This window comes from Vanacampus margaritifer, chromosome 18 (assembly GCF_051991255.1).
Source record: "Vanacampus margaritifer isolate UIUO_Vmar chromosome 18, RoL_Vmar_1.0, whole genome shotgun sequence".
NCBI lineage: Eukaryota > Metazoa > Chordata > Actinopteri > Syngnathiformes > Syngnathidae > Vanacampus > Vanacampus margaritifer.
Genome location: NC_135449.1, coordinates 3475068 through 3494600, shown reverse-complemented (window position 1 = coordinate 3494600; position 19533 = coordinate 3475068). Strand labels below are relative to the sequence as shown.

General features: G+C 43.6%; 3 protein-coding genes across 4 annotated transcripts; 1 reads left to right on the top strand and 2 right to left on the bottom strand.

Moving 5' to 3' along the window:
* Window positions 1-28: 28 nt before the first annotated feature.
* kif22 (kinesin family member 22) lies at window positions 29-6919 on the bottom strand. 2 transcript variants are annotated; one of them, XM_077550933.1, is made up of 13 exons: window positions 6771-6919; window positions 4853-5050; window positions 4494-4621; window positions 4242-4393; window positions 3957-4166; window positions 2929-3319; window positions 1968-2091; window positions 1650-1764; window positions 1327-1513; window positions 903-991; window positions 539-739; window positions 403-462; window positions 29-323 (listed from the first exon to the last, which is right to left on the bottom strand). In XM_077550933.1, exons 2-13 carry the CDS (start codon window positions 5038-5040, stop codon window positions 294-296), a joined length of 1875 nt encoding a protein of 624 aa, XP_077407059.1. In that variant the 5' UTR covers window positions 5041-5050; window positions 6771-6919; the 3' UTR covers window positions 29-293. The 2 variants fall into 2 exon arrangements, with proteins under 2 accessions (XP_077407059.1, XP_077407058.1); XM_077550932.1 differs by lacking the exon at window positions 6771-6919 and adding an exon at window positions 5261-5428.
* pagr1 (PAXIP1 associated glutamate-rich protein 1) lies at window positions 6782-9128 on the top strand. Its single transcript, XM_077550979.1, has 4 exons — window positions 6782-6962; window positions 7102-7435; window positions 7517-7608; window positions 8673-9128. Exons 1-4 carry the CDS (start codon window positions 6782-6784, stop codon window positions 8906-8908), a joined length of 843 nt encoding a protein of 280 aa, XP_077407105.1. The 3' UTR covers window positions 8909-9128.
* Window positions 9129-10432: 1304 nt separating this feature from the next.
* On the bottom strand, window positions 10433-18913 carry LOC144038447 (ceramide synthase-like). The gene is made up of 7 exons (XM_077550976.1): window positions 18400-18913; window positions 16786-16989; window positions 16439-16522; window positions 15288-15513; window positions 14901-14996; window positions 12348-12457; window positions 10433-12205 (listed from the first exon to the last, which is right to left on the bottom strand). Exons 2-7 carry the CDS (start codon window positions 16908-16910, stop codon window positions 11944-11946), a joined length of 903 nt encoding a protein of 300 aa, XP_077407102.1. The 5' UTR covers window positions 16911-16989; window positions 18400-18913; the 3' UTR covers window positions 10433-11943.
* Window positions 18914-19533: the final 620 nt, after the last annotated feature.

Sequence of the window (19533 nt, the reverse complement as noted above, 5' to 3'; positions counted from 1 at the left end):
GGAGGGTTACAAATAATTCTGCACAAGGTGATTTCTTAGTTGTTTTTTTTTAATAAGTCTGCAAACATTTCAGGAAAAAAAACATTTGTCACGTTCGCATGTAAAACTTTAGGGGGAAAAAAAAACACCTAATGCATTTTCAAATAAGGCAGTAGGCAAAATGTGTAAAAAGTGATGCGTTCTGAACACTTTCCAGATGCATTGTATGCCATTTACACGCTATATACATATTTACATTCCAACACATCTGTATTGGCATCGTAACCAAACGTCCCAAAAATAAATGAAGGGGATCACTTTCCCATCACACTCAAAAGGTTTGCCTGAAAACAAAAGATGCGCTTGGTAAGTCCATGCACCGATTGGCCACTTCATTAGGTACACTTGCACAACACTACTTGCCTTCATGAAGGTGGAAAATCTTTTCTCCGTCATCCCCTCCACTTGACTCAGATCCTCCAGCTGCGCGACGACAAGCCACCATTACAAGCGGGAAGCACAACGCAGCGGTTCGAGGCGTCGCGTTTCGGAAACGTACCCGAGCGAAAACGCCGCGGACTTCCCTCCAGCCCAGGATGAGTTTGGCCTTCTTGTCGCCGATCTGCTGCAAACTTTTCAGCTCTTTCATCGAGCCCGTGTTGAGGATGTGGAGAATCTTCTGCCTGGCCTGCTCCACCACCGACTTCTCCAGCTGCAACTCCCAGCCGTTCAGCAACAGGTTCTCTTTGCCGTCGGGAAGCTAAGGAAAAAAATAAATAAAAAATACACTTTTTTTTTTGGACAGTATATATTTTCACTACGCAATTTATAAACAACACACAGACAAGATACACACAAACGGCCACACACTTGCCGTGTGCGTGGCGTATGTACGCGCGCACACTGCCGGGCGAGATGCTGACCTCAGCCTTGTCCGGAAGCGTGGCGGCCGCTTTCTTCTTGACACACACCGACTGCTTCCTGACGGTAAGCGCCTTGTGTGTCTGCAGCACTGCACAAAAAAAAATAAGGGGGGGGGGGGGGGGGAGAGGCGCAAATGAGGGTTACGTTTCGGCCTCGCCGCCATGAATAATCCAAACCGATTCTATTTTTTGCAGCGACGCCATCTTGCTCAGTCTGGAACAAGAATGGGTCATTCAAGTCGGGAACAATGTTAAGCAGCATTTCCCACAAACTGTCCAATATTTGTCTTTAGGAATGACGCACTGACAGACTTATTTATTAGTAGGGAATTATTATTCATTGACCATATTTGGACATAACGAAGTTCCGTTGACCCCCAAAAAGCCAATTGGAGCACAGAATTGTCCCAAAACGAACCCTTACAGTTCTCCTGCAGCGGTTGGACCATCGCTTGCTGCGTGTTTCCTTTCGTGACGTTGGCATGTTTTTGCCGCAGCGGCGCCGCGCTGCCCCCGAAGTTGGGCTCAGGACTGGAACGCGACTTCTCCTTAGCCGGCTGACCGACGAGCCTGGCCTTTCTCTCGCACTCCTGCTGCTCCCGTTTGAGCTCCTGCGCGGACGAAGCAGAACGGTGACGTGGCGGCCGTCGCCAATGATGGGAAGTAGCAGAGCAGATTTTTTTTTTCCCGCTTTACATTTGAAAGCTGATGCGTACTTAATACTTCTTGGATGTGGGGGCAAGTTACCTGGATCTCTTTGCGAGCCGCATCCTTGAACAGGCTGACCTGGTCTTGGTTCTCGCAGCACATCACGCGCTTCTCCAGAGCAAGCAGCCTGTCCAGGACGGATGGTTCTGACAGACTGGAACCCAAAAGTAGGCCGACGGTCAGATCAGAGGCCTTATGAATTACAAGTCGGATGCGGACAGATGGCGAGAAAGCAAAGCGGACGCGGGGCAGCAGCGCAGATGGCCGCGCTTTGTGCACATCCTGGCAGAGCTCAACAATACGCAAATGAAGCATACTTCACAAGACGGCGCTCCGTGAGCGCGTGCGGCCTCGCACCTGTGCAGGTGAGTCGACGGCGAGGCGGAGGCCTCCTGCTCCGCTTTCTTCTCATCCTTCTGCTTTTTCTTGTGGGGCTCGGCGCCAGACTGCCCCGCCTCGTGCTCCTCTCTGGCCCGTTTGACTGGAGACGAGATGGGGGCGAACAGTTTAGTATGCGGGGCACAGGACGGAGCAGGATTGTTGGTTTGGAGAGATGCCACGACGTGACTTCGGACCGCAATGCGGTGTCTGAATTAAAGTCAACTTGGAAGATCTGCAACTCTGATGCGGCCCTCCAAACAAGTGTGTGTGTGTGTGTGTGGTGGTGGAACTTCATCAATTAAAGCACAACTGCTCCATGTATCTCAATAATATGTCTGTGGTGTTCTTTTGTTAAAACGCTACAAGGATCGATTAAAATCGAGACGTCTTCACTAGGGGTGTGCCCCCCCCCAAAAAAATCATAAGAATCGCGATTCTCATTTAGTGCGATTCGGAATCGCTTTTAAATGTCTCAAAATCGATTTTATTTAATTCAGTCTTGCCTTTGTGTGTGTGTGTCTTTATTTGGAGCGCTGTTCGCGTTGTACCCGATTTGGCCACTTAGGGGCAGTGTGGTTCCATGCGGTCTAATACATTGCATTGTAGCTACATTAGAGAGTAGAAGGAAAAAGTCACCATCAAGTTATTCCAATAAAAGTTTTTTTCCTCAGCGTGGAGCCATTCTTTTGAGTGATAGAAGTGCAGCGATTAGCGCGCTAATTAGCATTAGCGAGTCAGACCGGAGTAGATCATTACAATTCCTTGCAAATCTATCGATTGAAGCAAAAAAAATCATTGTCAATCAAATCATTTTGAATCGACAATCGATTCCGAATCGAATCGCAGACCCAAAAATCTGAATCGAATGGTGAGACATTCAAAGATTCACAGGGCATTTGCACCACGGGTAGAAAAAGGCGAAATGGTTTGCCATCACCTGGCAGCACAGCCACAGTTTCCCGGGTGAAGGGCTTGTTCACGATGAGCTTGGACTTGGCCGCAAAGTTGAGCGCGCTGACCGTGTCGAAGCAGTAATCGTACTCGGGTGCGATGTTGACGATCATGAGCGAGTGCGCCGAGCCCCCGAGCGAGTCCTGGAGCAGGCGCGTCAGCTTGCTGTCCCGGTAGGGTACGCGCACCGACGTGCCCGACTTGAGCGAGTCCACCACTTTGCTGAGGGTGAAGAGCGACAGGTTGATGGCGCCGCTTTCCTTGAGGCGGATGCCCTGGTTGCCCGTGCGGCGGTTGTCCTCCGAGCCGGCCAGGTCCACCAGGTAGAGCTTGCCCGTTTGTTGGCGGCGGGGGAGGCAGCGCTGAGTGCGCACGACCTTGATGAACGAGGGGGGGGAAAGAAAGTTGGTTGGCCAGATGCAAAATGAAAGTACAGGACAAAAGCAACTGAATGTCACAACAACAACAAAAAAGATAGCAGAAACCTGCTTGTACTCTCCCAAAAAAAGTCCCAGAAAGCCCAGCAGTTGCTAACGGGCGTGGTGTCGAGAGAGGGTTGATGTTAGCATCGGCTACCAAATCCTGGCCTACTGCGCAGAGGCCACGACCTGCTATAGACGCTTTCTCAAGGTTCTAATAGGGGGTGGTGTCCAAACTTTTTCTGCCAAGGGCCACATTTCTAAAAGTCTAATAGTTCACAAAATTGAAAATGACATCACAGTTGTCCTAATCTGGTCATGTGATCAGAAATCAGGGCTGATCGGTATCAGATGAAAAGAACTTTTTCCGCCCCCTTAATTGCTAAAAATTAATAAATCTTTACCTGATTTGAACCACTTCTGACTTTAAAAGTTATGTTGGGACCCCTCACTGTTTGGACCGGTCAATTTTACTACATGCCACAAATGGCCCATGGTTCTTAGTTTGGACAGCACCGTTCTCATTCAAGCCACCCAAAAAGCAGATTCAAAGAAAGCCACGAAAGCCCGACACGCCAAGTGGTTGCGCTCAAACCTTTATGAGGAGGACGGCGTGGCTGCGGCTGGAGCGCTGGTTGAGTTTGGTGGAGGCGGTGGTGCGATTGAGGCTGGCGGGTCCAAAATGGTGTTCAAAGTCAGAGAAGGACGAGATTGTCGTGTGTGTGAGGCCCGGGATGAGGATGTTCTTGTCTTTGTCCTCCCGGATGGGCAAGTCCTGGGAATTTGGCGATAGGAGATCCAGGACCTGAAAGGATTGAGCGTGACTGAAAACCACTTGAGATTTTTTTTTTTTTTAAACTGTCTAAAGGAACAGCCATACCTTCTCATTGTAAATTTCTAAATAAGACATTCCAATGGAGTAATCCCAACCCTCGTCCTCATTCTGATCATTAACCAAGTTGAAGACTTCCCCAACAGCACGAGAAATCACACCAGGCTGCTCTGAACTGCCCAACATGGTATGCGTCTTGCCTTTTGACAAGAGAGGGGGGAAAAAACAGCAGGGAATTAAGCCAACACAAATGCTAATCGTAATAAGAGGACGTCGCTTAAAATTAGAAAGGCAAAATACCGGCTCCTGTTGGCCCATAGGCAAATACGCTAGCGTTCTGACCCCTGGTAATGTAGGGTAGAATGGGCTTTACCGACGACAGGAAGACTTCTTTTTGTGTTGTTTGCGCCCCGTGGAACACGTCAAAGCTGAAACAGGAAGTGCGTCACTTTACAGGAGGAAGCGAGTGGTCAAGAATAAAAAATAGTACACGCTTTATTTGGCAGTTCAGCTTGGTAAAACTGAGCAAAATCTCCAAAGCACCATGAAATTATATTTTGAGACATTAGATGTGACTTAAAAAAATGTTAGAATACCCACACACACATTTTTTGGAGCGCTTGATCGAAGGTTTTGAACAAAGACGGACGGATACTTACTGGTATTTCAGCGTTTCTGTTGCATTCCTCCAGTTTACAATCTCCAAGTTCTGCGAGTCCAGGCCTCTCACGCAAGGTCCCTCGCCTCGCTCGTCTTGTTTGTCCATAAAGGGCCGAAGACGAACCGCAACCTTCACCCGGGAGATTTTCTTGCGTCCGCGGTCTGAGACCGACACGCGCTGGGCCATGTTTTGACTCCTGGAAGATGTTTAGCAAAGTAGGCGAATAAGTCGGTATCCCGTTTGTCTAAATTAAAATATAATTAACAACTGATGAAAAAAAAAATAATTTAACATATTTCAGGGGGAAACGAGTCACAAGTTAGCGGCTAACTGCTAACCTACAATAGACGCAAAACTCCGCCTTTTATTGAGCTATTAAGACGCATACTGTATCTCTATCACTTACCTGTGCTGTGTACAAAATGCCAGAAAAGATGCCTTTATTAATGTCTCAAATACCGTCCTAAACTCAAATCCAGCAGCATCGTGTAGGCCGCTCTTTAATAATGGCGAACAAGACCTCCAAACAATCTAACCGAAATCTTTTCAAACGAAGGCCACGAAGGCGGAAACAGCAATCAGCCAATCAGAACGCAGACCAAAAGGGCTCCACGACAAGCAGCCAATCAGAACCCGCTAAATATTTGCCATGCTACAACGCAGCATTTCTTAAAATAAAAATACGCTAACTAGCATTGAAAATAATAGCAAATGTAAAATGCGTTTTTATTCACATTTAAATCAATTAATTTCCGCAAAGTAGTGGTGCGAATTATATTCCCGCCAAGGTCGACTATACCGGAAGTAGCACCAGACGCAGATCTCCAAATGTTACATTTCTGCACGGAGCACAAGACTTAAAAAGGGTTGTGGATACGCAATATAAATATAATATATGCACAAATTAATGACTGTAGGACACAAGGTACAACGTGCGCATGAAATGCTAATTTGTAGTTTCAATATAATTTCCAAGAACAATTTGAAGGTCTGGGTTGACAAATGGAGCGCACTTTCGGTAGAAATTGCCCCACGGAATGCCCTTGTCTCCCAAGAGAAGTTGCGCTCGATTTAGTTGTCCATACTGACCATGAATAATACTAAAATAAATTATTTCCATTTTGTGAGCGCATTCTACCCATTTCGTGGCCCAAAAAATGACAAGTTTTTCGTGGTTGTGTCTTATGCTCCGTACCTACGAACCGCTGCCGCACTTTCGTCACAGCGCCGGCTAATCCACATGACGTTGAAGTCAGCGCGGGTGCAAAATTCAGCAGGTTATTCTGTCCAAAATGGCGCTATGTTTACGTATGTGTCTTGTCGTGCAGTTACGATAATGGAGCGTTTCGCCGATTTCATTCCTCGTCGCGGATAACTTTATCTACGCTTTCAGCAAAGACGACATCCAGCGATCGGTAATGACGAGCCAGCGCGCTAATGTTTGTTGTGTATGACTTTCCATTCAAACGTGGGAAGTTAAGTCAAATGAGGATTTGTTTCTTGTGTCTATTTGCACAGATCATACTATGTAGTCTTGTATGAACCTTCTGCAAATGTTCCTGGTTCTTCTCGATCTTCCTCGTTTTTCAGTCCCCTGTAGATGCTGTAATGTAAATCCATCTGCATCACTTTAAGCTCTCATCAGATGCCCAAACCACATCCATCTTGCTTTGTGCATTGAAACGTGTGTAACATTCTGACTTCCCTCAAGTTATTATTATTATTTTTTGTTCCGTCTTTTTTCTTTACTCACTCCAGGCTCAACGTTATCTTTTTCGTCACGTGTTCCCATTGTGGTTAATTCCTATAGGCTATACAGTACATATAATTTAAATAGGAAACATAAAAACAACTACAAAAGCGACTACTTAAACATCTGCGGATTATTTTTTGTTTGCTTACTCCTTAGACTTTACCTTAGTGAAGGATGCAGGCTGAGGCCCCAGATGTGTCCCTACGTGAGGGCATCCAAGCTCTTGGCGTACAAGAGGCGGAAAGTAAAAAGGAAGAATGCAAACAGGAGGACGAAGGGAAGGAGCAACAGGATGCCGAGATGACCGCTGCACCTATGGAGGACACTGCAACCGCCGAGGGCAAAGGTCAAGAAAGTGAGGCCAATTAAAGTATCATTCACATGAATTTGACGACTCAATGACGTCATCGATATAAAATGCATTTAAAACAATGCATAAACAAAATTCCCTCCAAGCAATGTTGACAGTTGTCCTTTTTCTCCCCCCCCACCAGACCAAGACACGGATGCGCTGGAGGGAGACAAACACACAAACGCACCTCAGTCAGTAGCGGGGGTGGGGGACGGAGAGGGGACGCGGGCGGTGGTCAAGGACGGCGAATGGGAGCTGGTGTACAGCGACGAGGAAATGGAGGACCCCAAGAACTGGATGCCGCCTCCTGCTGAGATCAAAAGACTCTATGAGCTCCTGGCCAAGGGTCAGATGCTGGAGCTCAATTTCGAACCCCTTCCCCGGAGGCCGCCCACGCCCGAGCGCCCCGTGTCACCTGAAAGGGAGGATGAGGAGGACGAGGCGGAGGAGAGAGAGAGGAAGGAGAGGGAGCGCAAGTCAGTATGACGACAATACTTTCAGGGCCATTTTAGTCTTCGGGGATTTCATTTGCATTTTTTTTTTTTTTCTTCCCCCAGGCCTCCGAGTCCGACCGAGTTTGACTTTGATGAGGAGCAGCAATTGCAAGGCACCCCGAAAAATGCCTTCGTGAACAGACGTAGAACACCAGGTGAGCAGGCCACCCAAATCTTCACTATCGGGTTTTGTAATCGACAGAAAGCCGTTTATCAGTACTGTCCGCGTTAAGTCCGATTTGGCATATTACGGCAACTTTCCATAAAGTATTTAATAATGTATTTGATATCCTTGATTTTGTCTTAGGAGTATGTGTTTTCCACAGTAGGACAAGTTTTCATTATATTTTTTTGTAGTTAAAATTATATTTTTTTGTAGTTAAAATTCAGCTCCTTTTTTATGTTATTAGTTTTTATTAGTTTAAGTATTTTTTCTAAATGTATGTATGGAGTATTTGTCGAGTGCAAGATTAACTCATTCACTGCCATTGACGGCTATAGACGTCAAAAATTCATTTGAACTATTTCTATTAGTTTAACATTTTTTCCCCACTTTTGTGAGAAAACCTAGAATTTTTTTTTTATTGTACATTTAGAACAGGTATAAAATTGGTGAATAATCCTGAGTTAACTAGTGAAGTCATGCGATTAATTATGATTAAAAATTAATCTCCTGATGCCCCTAATTTTTAATATTTATATATATATTTTTTTTAATTAATAAAAAAAAGAAGAAAATATCAATAAAAATTAGGAGCGTCAGATGATAATTTTTTTTTCGTAATTAATCGCATGACTTCACTAGTTAACTCACAATTAATCAAAAATGTTATATCTGTTCTAAATGTACCCAAAAAATGTTTTTAGGTTTTCATACTCTTGTTAACAAAAGTGGGAAAAAATGTTAAACTAATATAAATAGTTCAAATGAATTTTTGACGTCTATAGCCGTCAATGGCAGTGAATGAGTCAAAAAAGTCACCAAGTGTTGTGAATTAAAGTTGACCTTCCTTTCTTCTTCTATTTGGCCTTCTTGTGCCAACTTTTTAAATGGCTCTTCAGATTTGTGGACTTTTTAATTCTTCCATGTGACACAGTCGACATCAGAGAAATCCTAATGACATCATAAAAAAACAAAAAAAGAAAACTCTTGTTTTGTTAACAAAAACGTCTTTTTTTGTTACTTTGTTTTTCAACTCTGAACTTTGGTCCCTTGCAGGCTCTTCAGCTCGCTCCTCCGTGAAACGGGAGGCCAGACTGGACAAAGTGCTGTCGGACATGAAGCGACACCGCAAAATCGAGGAGCACATCATGCGCACGGGCCGAGACCTGTTCAAGAGCGAGAAGAAGCTGGAGGCGGCGCTGTCGCCCAACAGCCAGAAGGAGCGAGAAAAGGAACGGGAGCGAGACAGCAACCCCAATACCATCTTCTCACCCAGGCAGAGGAGATACTGAACACTTGTGACCAAACGATGATTGTTCCGGACGACCCAATGTACATTTTCCAAGGCGCTTTTCTAAAGTTGAACTTTTTATTAATGTAACGAGCTTTGTATGTTTTCTATGTTTTTTTTTTTTTTGTATTATAGCAATAAACATGCTAACCTGAGAGGACTGATGACTCGCATTTGGGTGTGTTAAATACATTTGAATAAAATATGTTGAATGGGCGGAACTCGCACAGAATTGTGATTAATATGCACCTGTGGAATATGAACTCTTTGACTGCCAAGCGTTTTCAGAAAAGGGATGCCGTGGGTGCCAGCCGATTTAAGCATTTTGACTGATCTTTCAAGGTCCACAGAAAATGATGTGTTTGGACTATGGAAACACACATACTACCAAATGAAAGATTGGACTCTCATCTTTCATCAGAAAAAAAAAGTTTGTTTCTACCTTCTTACGTTTTTCAGTAATCAACAATAGAAAATGGTTAGTTTCACCTCTGTTTTGAAAAAAAAACGTCTTTTAACGTCTTTGGCACTCCTCCATAGGATTTTACTAAACGTTATTTAACGTTTTTGGCAGTTAAAGAGTGAATAAAGTGACAACATCCAAACGTTTTTTTTTGTCCATGTCAAGGGGCGGCCATTTTGCCACTTGCTGAAAATGACATCACGGTTGCCCAGCTAACGACCAATCGCGACTCGGCTCTGAGTTTGGTCACGTGACACTCGCAAGCTGAGCCGTTATTGGTTGTTAGGTGAGCAACTGTGATGTCATTTTCAGTCGACAGCAAGTGGCAAAATGGCCGCCCCCCCCCCCCCCCCCCCTGAGATGGATAAAAATGGGTGAATTTTGCTTCTTAACGCGTACTCCACAAACGCAATAGTAATCAGAATACCGCGTTTAGACTAGTGGGAGCACATAGAACATATTTTTAAGAAAATTGTTGGGTGGACTTTGCTAACTCATTTGCTCCCAAAAACGTATAAATATGTTTTATTTTAAATGTTTTAAGTGTCTCAAAGACGTATTTGTACGTATTTGTTTTTTAATGCTAGAGCATACAGAAGGCTTTGATGCAGCCTCTGAACTGTAGAGAACGGGCGAAGCAATGGTAGTAATTACAAAAACGGCCAGCAGGTGGCAGCAGAGTATGAGAGATCAACAAGGGCCATGTTGCAAAAAAGTGTTTTAAGCAGATTTGTGAATAATGATGAAACAAATAGAAATACACTTTTTTTTCCTGATGAAAGAAGAGACTCTAATCTTTCTTTTGGTAGGTTCCATGTTTTTATAGCAATAGAACACAATATTCTGTGGGCCTTGCAAAAACCAGTACAACCGCCGGGAGTGAAGGGGGTTGCTTCTGTGACAATGGCTGGGAGTGAATGAGTTTAAATGTCCACCGCCACGCCATGAGAGTCATCAGCCTCACCTGACAAATTTCCTTGACGCCCCCACCGCCGCCCCCCCTCAAAAAAACAAAACAAAACAACAAAAAACAGCACAGTCAAGAAGCACGTGAGACACAAATCAGGACAGAGAAGTATATTTCGGATAAGTTGGAGTAACATTACAGCCTTCACATAAGGCCCAGGAGCATCGAGTATAATATGGATGCATAAATATGCATTCAGAACCACAAACCAAATAAATAAATAAATAAATAAATACTTACAAATAAATAACAAGCATTTGGTGGAATATACAGTACGGTCGGGTCAGCGTCGGGTTTCGGAGGGGGGGGGTTTATGGTTGCCCTGTGTTTGACATGCCTGGTGAGTAGTCCAGATGTTTTGGCACACGCTTCTGTCTTCATTTGTTTCTTTTTTTTTTTGTTTTTGTTGTTGTAATATATATATATTTTTTTTTTAGCCATGACCCATTTCCAGCAGCTGCAGCTTTAAAACAAATACATGAAGTGGTTCATAGAACCTGTGGCGCAATTTGCACAAAAAAGGTCTAATAAAAATACTGAACTCAACAAATGTTTTTTTTTTTTCTCTCCAAACGTTCAACAAGCAGGCTGCATGTAAATAACGAGGGAATGTTTTCCCTTCAAACGCCAACATTGCAAGTCCCTTAATAATAATGCCCTGAACAAAACCACCTGTGAGATTTTTTTTTTGGCCAACTGAACAGATGTTTGGTTTTCGTAAAAACCCCACTAAAGACATCCGTCCTTTTCAAAGTGTGCATTAACCTCCCTAACGGTCCATGGAATGAAGTCGTATCTACAATTGGCTGCGCGAGGGATTCGGGGTCGATTGTGTAAACCAACTGAGGTGAGGAGGCATCCATAAACATTAAATGGAAAAAAAAAAAAAAAAAAAAAAAGACACATTTTTTTCCAAAAATGGACCACCGCCCTAATACTGACATCGGAGCTATGTACACCTGTCACATTTCCCCCCTCCGTCTCGCTTGAGGATGAAAATCAAATCAAAAGCAAACTAATCGTGGAAAAGGGGGGATAAGGCAGCAGAATCCAGTCTTGTGAGATGATCTCCCAGTCTGCTTCTCCAATCTTGTTAGAGTGACAGTGACTACATAGAGGATACAGAGAAACACTAACAAGCCGAAATTTCCTTTCGCCAGGATTTTTTTTTCTTCTTCTTGGTTGCTATAATTGAATTCGGCCCGTCCGTCTACAGCAAATGTTCTAACATACAATATAATACATTCCTACGGACCCGCTCGTCACGAGAGGTCACGATTTTGATCTACATGAAGGAGAAATACGTCGCCTATGCTTGCTATACATCCTCTCGGGTCAGTGCGCGATCCTTCCTGCCACAGTGCCCCGATGACATCATCAGAGTGCGACGGGGCACTCGTTTGCTATTCCTGCAAAGTGAGAGGCTGAAGTACTTGGAGGTTGTCGCCTACAAAGACTCCAGCGCAATTTGAGGACATCGTCTGCAGCTTTTTTTTCTCTCTTTTTTTTTTTTTTTTTTTACCCTCCGCCATGTTGTTACCCCAACACCCGTGACATTGGTACATTCGCCTCTTTTCCCTGCCCCCCCCCCCACTCCCGACTCCTCTCAGTGGGTGGCCAAGTCGGGCTCTGTGGAGGGCGCTCTGTAGCCGTTGGCCGGCTGGAGCGCCGCCGCCGCCGCCACGCCGCCGTCCGTCGTCGGGCCGGTGCGCCGTCTCTGGGAGCGGGAGGAGCCCGTGAAGAGTCGCAGGGCTCCCCTACAAATGAGGGAGAACCAATAGAGCTGCGGGGCCATGAGCAGGGCGGCCCCGAGGTTACAGTGCCAGGGCACCGACAGGGGGACCAAGTGGAACGGAATGGACGCGTACCTGCACCCCGACAAAAGGGAGACACGAGGGGGATTGCGTGATTAGACGCCGGCGGCGGCTCGGCGCGCAGATGTGAGACTTGCAGACTCGCAAGCTGAGCGTTAAAGAAGGGGGGGGGGGGGGCGGGAAGAGAAAGACGTACCTTCCGTAGGCGTAGTAGAGGTAAGGGAAGAGGAGGACTCGACAGATGAAAAAAGTGATCAGCATAAGAGCCCCGTTCACTTTGTGCAGGAGCGTGTGTTGCTTTTTGTACTGAGAGCGGGAAACAAAGAGAGGGCGGAGAGGAGAAAAAAAAGAGAGACAAAGAGAAGAAGCAAGCAGTTTGTTGTGAGTGGACGTCGTTCATCTTTGAAACCTTTACGTACTGCGCGGGGGAGGGGAGGGGAGGGGGGGGTAGCAAAATGCTCAATTTGTGGTTAGATTTTTTTAAAACCACCTTTAAAAAAAAAATACAAAAAAGAGCAATGATGATGACATGTCAAATCGGTAAAATTACCGAATGAACAATACTGAGCTCTCAAGATAGAAAATTAAAAAAAAAAAATAATAATAATAAAAACACTTGGATCTCAAACGACAACCAACATTAAAATTGATCAAAAATGAGACAGGTGTTTTATTTCTAAAATGTGTCGCCGCTGTTGAGCAGAAATGTGTATGCCCAAATATGGTCAATTCCATATTTTGCCACACAACTGCGCTACTATTAAGTCAGTCACTAAGTTTTCTGTTGTTTTTACACATTATTAATAGGCTTTGTATGATCGGGATTTTGAAGCTGATCATTGATCAATGAGGATAAAAAAAAGATAAGCAACCACCAATCCAATCGCAAGATGGACCAATTTGAGATGAGTGTCGAAATTAGCGCGTTCATTTTAAATTAATTTGAAGTTCCTAATTTTTTTTAACACGTGATACTTCTTTTTTAATTTTAAATTAATTTCAAAAATTATGATGAAATTACTGTATCAAATGAGTTAAATTTTTTTCCCACTTTTATGTTAACAAGAATATTTTTTGGTTTACAAAAAGCATTAAAAAATGACGAAGGCAAATCATGCTATTAGCCTTTAACAATTTATTAACAATTTGTGTGCAAATTTCTGACATGAGCCATGAACAGTATGTAAGGGGTTAATTGTGCCATTCTCACGTTTGTTAACATGGAGCGTGTATGAAATAGACATTGAATGGCGAGCAGTGGCGAGGTCGGCGACCTGCCGCGGGCAGATAACGCTGAAGAAACCATTTCGCCGCTAGGACCTCCCCCCTGCTAACGTCACGGCTTCTTTTCAGCTTATCAAACAAGCGCACGGGCAGCTGACAGGGCCGAGCGAGCGGGAGGGATCGAGGAGATGATAACATACGCTCTTAACAGCTGTACGGCGTTGGGGGGGGTCGTCAATGTTTACCTAAGCAAACGGCGTTACCAAGTGATGACTGGTGTTTGTTTAAGAGGACAAAAAAAAAAGTCAACAGTGGGCCGTGTGCAAGTGCAAAACCAGTTGCATGCTGGGAATAAGCAGAGATGTGCGCACCCCCCCCCCGACGACACCGCCGTGGGACGAAGAGGAAGAGGATGGATGAAAGCGGGGGACGTCGAGGATGTTTATTAAGCAGGCACGTTTCCACCAAATTCTGAGATGTATTGATGGTGTGAAAATGATTGATTTTCAGATTTGTGATTCAAACACTAGAAAAGATAAGTAAAGATGACTTCTCAATTGGAATTGATATGAATTGCTTACCGTAATTCTTCAAAAATAGGATACCAGGTTTTTTTTTAATGTCCATTTTTTCTTCCTTTTTAAACATTTTTAAGTTCATGGTATGAAAATCCCAAAAATGAAAAAATAAATGGACCTAAGTGTTTTTCACAGGACAGCGACGATATATAAAATTCCACTGAACACAAAAAACATGTAAACAAACTTTTCAGTATAGCGCCAACTACTGGCCAGGATGACTGAATTGATGTCAGATTTTCTTTTTTGCCTCGACATGGACATGACGTATTCGCATAATTTGGATGACGTCAACCCTTCTGGTTCATGATTGGCTCTTAACTAACCAATCACAATCGCAAGTTGATTTGCATGATGTTAGAAATCTTGCATATAAGCTTGGTAAGCTTACAACACGTTACAGTCATATTATCCTGGTGTCTACTAAAATTTATTTAAAGAAAAAAAAAATCCATGTTGTCCTTATGTGAGAAATCAATACAAAAAAGAAATTTTGCCCAGCAGAAAAAAAAACGCGGATCTGAAGGGGTTAAGTATCGATAGCTGGTCTCGGCAGTCTCCACGAGTACCCGATATCTTACAATGACCTGAAACAAATACCGGTATCTGTATTCGTCCATCGCTACTCGGAAAAATTATTTATTGAAAGTGTGCAGCAAAGTCTTTATTCCGTTCTACATCCATGCAAAAATACAGTCCGCAGCTCTCCTTGCCCACGTGTGAGGGCATCACATTACCTACAGTAAATTGCTTGGGTGTTTTTTTCCACTTGACTCGAGGGGCAGCAGACCAGTTTTAATCAGACTAACTATTCAGGTTTTCTAAGAACCAACCTTGAATTCTGTAAATTCCTTAGTTTCCCTAAAATGGCAGATTTGTCCATAAACTGTACTTAATGGCGGCAACAACAGCAGCCAACATTACGAGCCTGGCGAGTGTCCACCTACCTGGATGAGTATTTTTCCTAAGCAGACCGACGGCGTGCTGAGCTCGGCCATGAACATGATGCCCTGGAAATAATCTCCTTTTCCTTGACGCACAAACTAGAAGAGGGAGAGACGGACAGAAACTAATCACCGGGGCCAGAAAACAATTACACCTTGTGCTCCGCTGTAGGCGGGCTGCAGAGTGCACCGCTTATAATTATGCTGCGCTGTAAATACGCTTTTGGCTCGGAGTCAACAAGCAATGCTAGATCTATCAATCATACATGGTGGCTCATTTAAATGTTTTTTTTTTTTTTTTAAATATTACGCGTACATAATATGACAACGCGAGTACGTCACCCGACATTCCATTTCGCATTTAACGCAAAGAAGAGAAACAGGCGTTACCACAGAAACGGGGAAGCAGACGGTAACCATGACGACGTGGTGCAGCACCATGAGGAACTCGCGGCGCAGGTAGCTGGTCAGCGCCGACGCCATGTGCTGGGGGGCGGCCGAGGCCTCCTCGTGACCCTTGACCCTCAGCTTGTACCAGTAGCACATGAACATGGCGTAGATGTCGTACACGAAGTAGGGGACGGCAAACATGATGTACGTGCTGGTCAGCCAGTGCCTTGGGGGGGGGGGGGGGGGGCAAAGAAATATTTTGATTTATAACATGAAGCTAAATAAATAAACAGTAAAAATAATCAACCAAGCAAGCAGCCACTCACTTAAATAAATTGGGTCACTTTTAAGCAGGGCTGAATCATTTTGAAAAATAAATTATCTAAAGATTTTTTTTTTTAATTAACTCATTCACTGCCATTGACGCCTATTGACGTCAAAAATTCATTTTCACTATTTCTATTAGTTTCTCATTTCCCCCCCACTTTTGTTAACAAGAGTGTGACTTTAGAACTGATATAAAAATTTTGATTAATTGTGAGTTAACTATTGAAGTCATGCGATTAATTACAATTAAAAAAATTAATCGTCTGACGCCCCTAATTTTTAATAATCTTTTTTTTTTTTATTAGGGGCATCAGGCAATTTTTTTAAATGGCAATTAATGACATGACTTAACTCAAGATTAATCACAAATTTTATATCTGTTCTATTTTTTTCTAGGTTTTCATACTCTTGTTAACAAAAGTGGGAAAAAAGTGAAACTACTAAAAATAGTTAAAAATGAATTGTTGACGTCTATAGCCGTCAATGGCAGTGAATGAGTTAATACACCAATTAGAATTTTTTTCTTCAATATTGCAATTGCCATTTAACATGATTATTTTTTTTTAACAAATGACTATAATATATCAGATTTATATATTATTTTTTTTAGGTCTTAAATCTCACTTCAGGACTTAACTAGACAGCATATTAATGAGTTAATTAATTATATAAAGCCTACCTAGGGTTCGCTCCCCCACTAAATTGAGGCATTTGCTATTTAAAAATGACATTCTCCTACACTGCGACGTCAATCTGAATTGGAACAAATTGTGCAGCCCGAGTACGCAAACAGCGGCGACTTCTCCTCTTATTTGTTGACTCACTGGTCCTCGATGATGTCATCGCAGGAAGAAGCGATAATGTAGCCAGCCGAGGAAGCCATGACCGCCTGAACCGACGACACCAACCTAGAATGGAGACGACTGGTGTGAAAACAAATGCAGATTTATGCTCTTTACTGACCCGATGAACACCTTTATTGAGTGAAGGCACATATTCTACAATCAGAAAAAAATATTGTTATTATTATATATTATTAGAAATAAATGCCTTTCGTACCAATTAAGTGAAATTGGATCATTTCCTGTGGCACATCAGATGATCTCACATGACCACACCATGTGATTAAAAGGGATTTTTTTTTTCCCCTCCAGGGTCCAGAGAGTCTCACCTGGCGGACACGATGACGGCGTCGCCTTCGCTCCATCGCAGCGCCGGGATGGACTTGAGGCACTGCTTGGACAGGAGGAAGAGGCCCGGAAAGAAGACAGAGCCAGCAGCGAGGATGGTCAGCATGGTCCCTGGCCGTCTGGCTGAGAGGCAAAAAGTTGGGAGGGGAGATCCGGTCCTGGAAACTTGCTGCTCTTTCTCCTCCCTGCAAGAGGTCAAAGAGTAAAACAAACAGCCCGCATTGATCTTACTCGGTCCAACGAGAAGAACAAATCAAGAGAAGAGTTGAAAACCATTTGCGCGCGATGATGAACTTTTGTGCAGCTGATAACTTTATTGATATAGTGCTTTGACAGAAACAAATGGAAGCATTCACGGGCTAGCTCATAAGGGGTTAAAGAGTAATCAGTAAAATCCTAAAAATCAATTCTAAGACAAACTAAAAGCCAATAGGTGATGTGATGTCATCCCTGCATTCTGATGACAGTAAACCCCATTTCCCCGATTTATTTAGGCACGGGTTCCAAGTGGTTTTGCTTCTGCTGACTCATTAAAAAGTGGACATCCATTAGCAACATGCGCATTGCATCACAGAAAAATGTGCTGAAATTCCCGGCAGCATTATCTTGGGTACCCGAGCAACGTGTTACTACAATAATGATTATTCAAATTTGAGTGCAGAATGTGCGATTAAGACATTCAATTTTATTATATCTGTCATTTCTATGTGTAATAGAACATAGATAGATCACGTCTACAAAGTTTCATAAGCTACACCATATCTTAAACACTTACATCTATTTTCTGGATTTTGATGAACAACACCGTGTTTGAAATCCACCGTCACACTTGTAATAAGATGACTAATCATACATTTATTTTTATTTGTCAACTCAAAAGCAAAAGGCTGATAGAGTTGAAAATGAAGCAGTATCACTTCATTGATGTGCAAATTATTTATTTACTACAAATAATACATTTTTGTTTTTTGTTGATTTAAATGTTCTCCTCGAGATGGCAATTAACTTGTGTATTAATTATTATTATTAATAAAACAATAAGTGGTACAATACATCGTCCAATATCACTTGATGTATTTTGGTTTCCTATTTACAGGCAGAACAATTAAATGCTCTTCCATTAGATGGCAGAAGCTACATAATTGACTTGTGCATCCACTTTTTTGGTGACATTTTGTTTGAGAGTGTGCAGTTAGATAAAGTGCCTTGACCCCATAAAAATTTGGAAACAATACAATACTGCAGATCATCTCAACAATTGTGTGTTAACAATGACGCTAAACACGGCAGCTAACGTTAGCCAATGTCAACCAGTGGGGACTTACTGGCCGGCTAAAGAAGCTTTTTTACTTTTTTTCCCCCCTCAATGAATTAACGGAGCAACACCAAATACGAGGTGGCTAACACGTTAAAAGTGTGAAAAATATATTTTGTTACACACGCTGGCGACACTTTAGCTGACATGTTATTTGTTTGTAGCAGTTAGCACTAGCCGCCACCGAGCTAGCCCGCCGCGGCTAGCAGACAGGAGTTCAGTGCACATGTCTCGAGAGGAGGGTCGCGAAAAACCAAACACAATAAGACTTGATATTTACACAGAGGCTTCGGTGGCGTCCAGTCAGCGGCCGCTTGAAACTCGCGTCCCGCGGAGTACAGCTAGAGTGGTCCCGGGGGTCTCCGCCGCGACGATCCACATGTTTTGTGCGGCCACTTTGGACGCCCGGAGGGTTAGCAGCAAGCCAGCCAGCTAGCTAACAGCTAGCTTGCAGCAAGTTAGATCGAAATCAGCAGCGAGCTCGCACAAGTGTGGGCGCATTCGGCGACCAACTTGTACAAACGTTTACGCAAACGCACAACGAAAAGCTTTGGCAGGCGGGTATCAGTCGTCGAAGGAGCGGTCCGGTGCCCGTGTCATTGCATCTGTGTGTGTGTGCGTGCGTCTCGGGTCTCGCTCTCTCTCTCTATTTTGCTGCTGTTGACTCAACAGTCAGCGGACTGCTGCGCCAGCTACTTGCTAACAGCAGCATCGAGTCATGACGAGGTTTTGCAACACTCGCGGTCTCCCCCTACTGCATTCTCTCACTTAGCAGCACTCGTCCCAAGGAGAACCACTACCCCTCACGAAACACCCTAGCGTCGACGCAAGTCCAAGGGTGTTATTTGCACAGGTGGCAAAAGTAGTGTTGAAAAAAAAAAAAAGATGACGTTAGTAAAAGTCGTGATTCAAATCCTGTACTTTAAAAGGAAAAATATATATTTGTATCGCCTAGAACCTGTTCTATATTGCATGTTCTGGTTCCATCTTTGTGCCAAGAGACGACTAAAGTGAGTTGAGGAGTTTCATTTTGACAAGAGTAGTCATTTGGCACCATCTTGTGGCATCTATAGGCAATTACAGTAGTACCCTTTAAAGCATATCTTGTTTCATATCAAATCCAGTGTCTAGAGCCCAAAAAATATGAGAATTGTGTCAATCTGAGTGTTTATGCTCAGGGGATTCCAAACTTAATCGGAGAGCCAAATATTGCGGCCAGTTCAAGATCCAGTTTCCCAATCCTTACTCTCATTTGCTTTTCAAAATATTGGACCCTCCCGAGGAGATTGAAGACCAGATTAAGGCGGGATTATGGAGAGAAAATCAGTGACGCTGGAACTGCGCTTGTTAAAGAATGTAATCATATTTCTCTGATGTCATCAACTTGCTATGATGTTGTTAGCTTGAAAGCATA

Excerpts from the sequence above, each read along its gene's own strand:
- kif22 (XM_077550933.1), bottom strand. The coding sequence starts at position 5,040 with ATGGCCCAGCGCGTGTCGGTCTCAGACCGCGGACGCAAGAAAATCTCC. Across the intron at positions 1,765-1,967 it reads CCGTCGACTCACCTGCACAG|TCTGTCAGAACCATCCGTCC; the intron begins GTGCGAGGCCGC and ends TTTGGGTTCCAG. Across the intron at positions 1,514-1,649 it reads CGGCTCGCAAAGAGATCCAG|GAGCTCAAACGGGAGCAGCA; the intron begins GTAACTTGCCCC and ends TCGTCCGCGCAG.
- pagr1 (XM_077550979.1), top strand. The coding sequence starts at position 6,782 with ATGCAGGCTGAGGCCCCAGATGTGTCCCTACGTGAGGGCATCCAAGCT. Across the intron at positions 6,963-7,101 it reads CGAGGGCAAAGGTCAAGAAA|ACCAAGACACGGATGCGCTG; the intron begins GTGAGGCCAATT and ends CCCCCCCACCAG. Across the intron at positions 7,609-8,672 it reads GAACAGACGTAGAACACCAG|GCTCTTCAGCTCGCTCCTCC; the intron begins GTGAGCAGGCCA and ends GGTCCCTTGCAG.
- LOC144038447 (XM_077550976.1), bottom strand. The coding sequence starts at position 16,910 with ATGCTGACCATCCTCGCTGCTGGCTCTGTCTTCTTTCCGGGCCTCTTC. Across the intron at positions 16,523-16,785 it reads GCCGTCATCGTGTCCGCCAG|GTTGGTGTCGTCGGTTCAGG; the intron begins GTGAGACTCTCT and ends TCTCCATTCTAG. Across the intron at positions 12,206-12,347 it reads CTCTACTACGCCTACGGAAG|GTACGCGTCCATTCCGTTCC; the intron begins GTACGTCTTTCT and ends GTCGGGGTGCAG.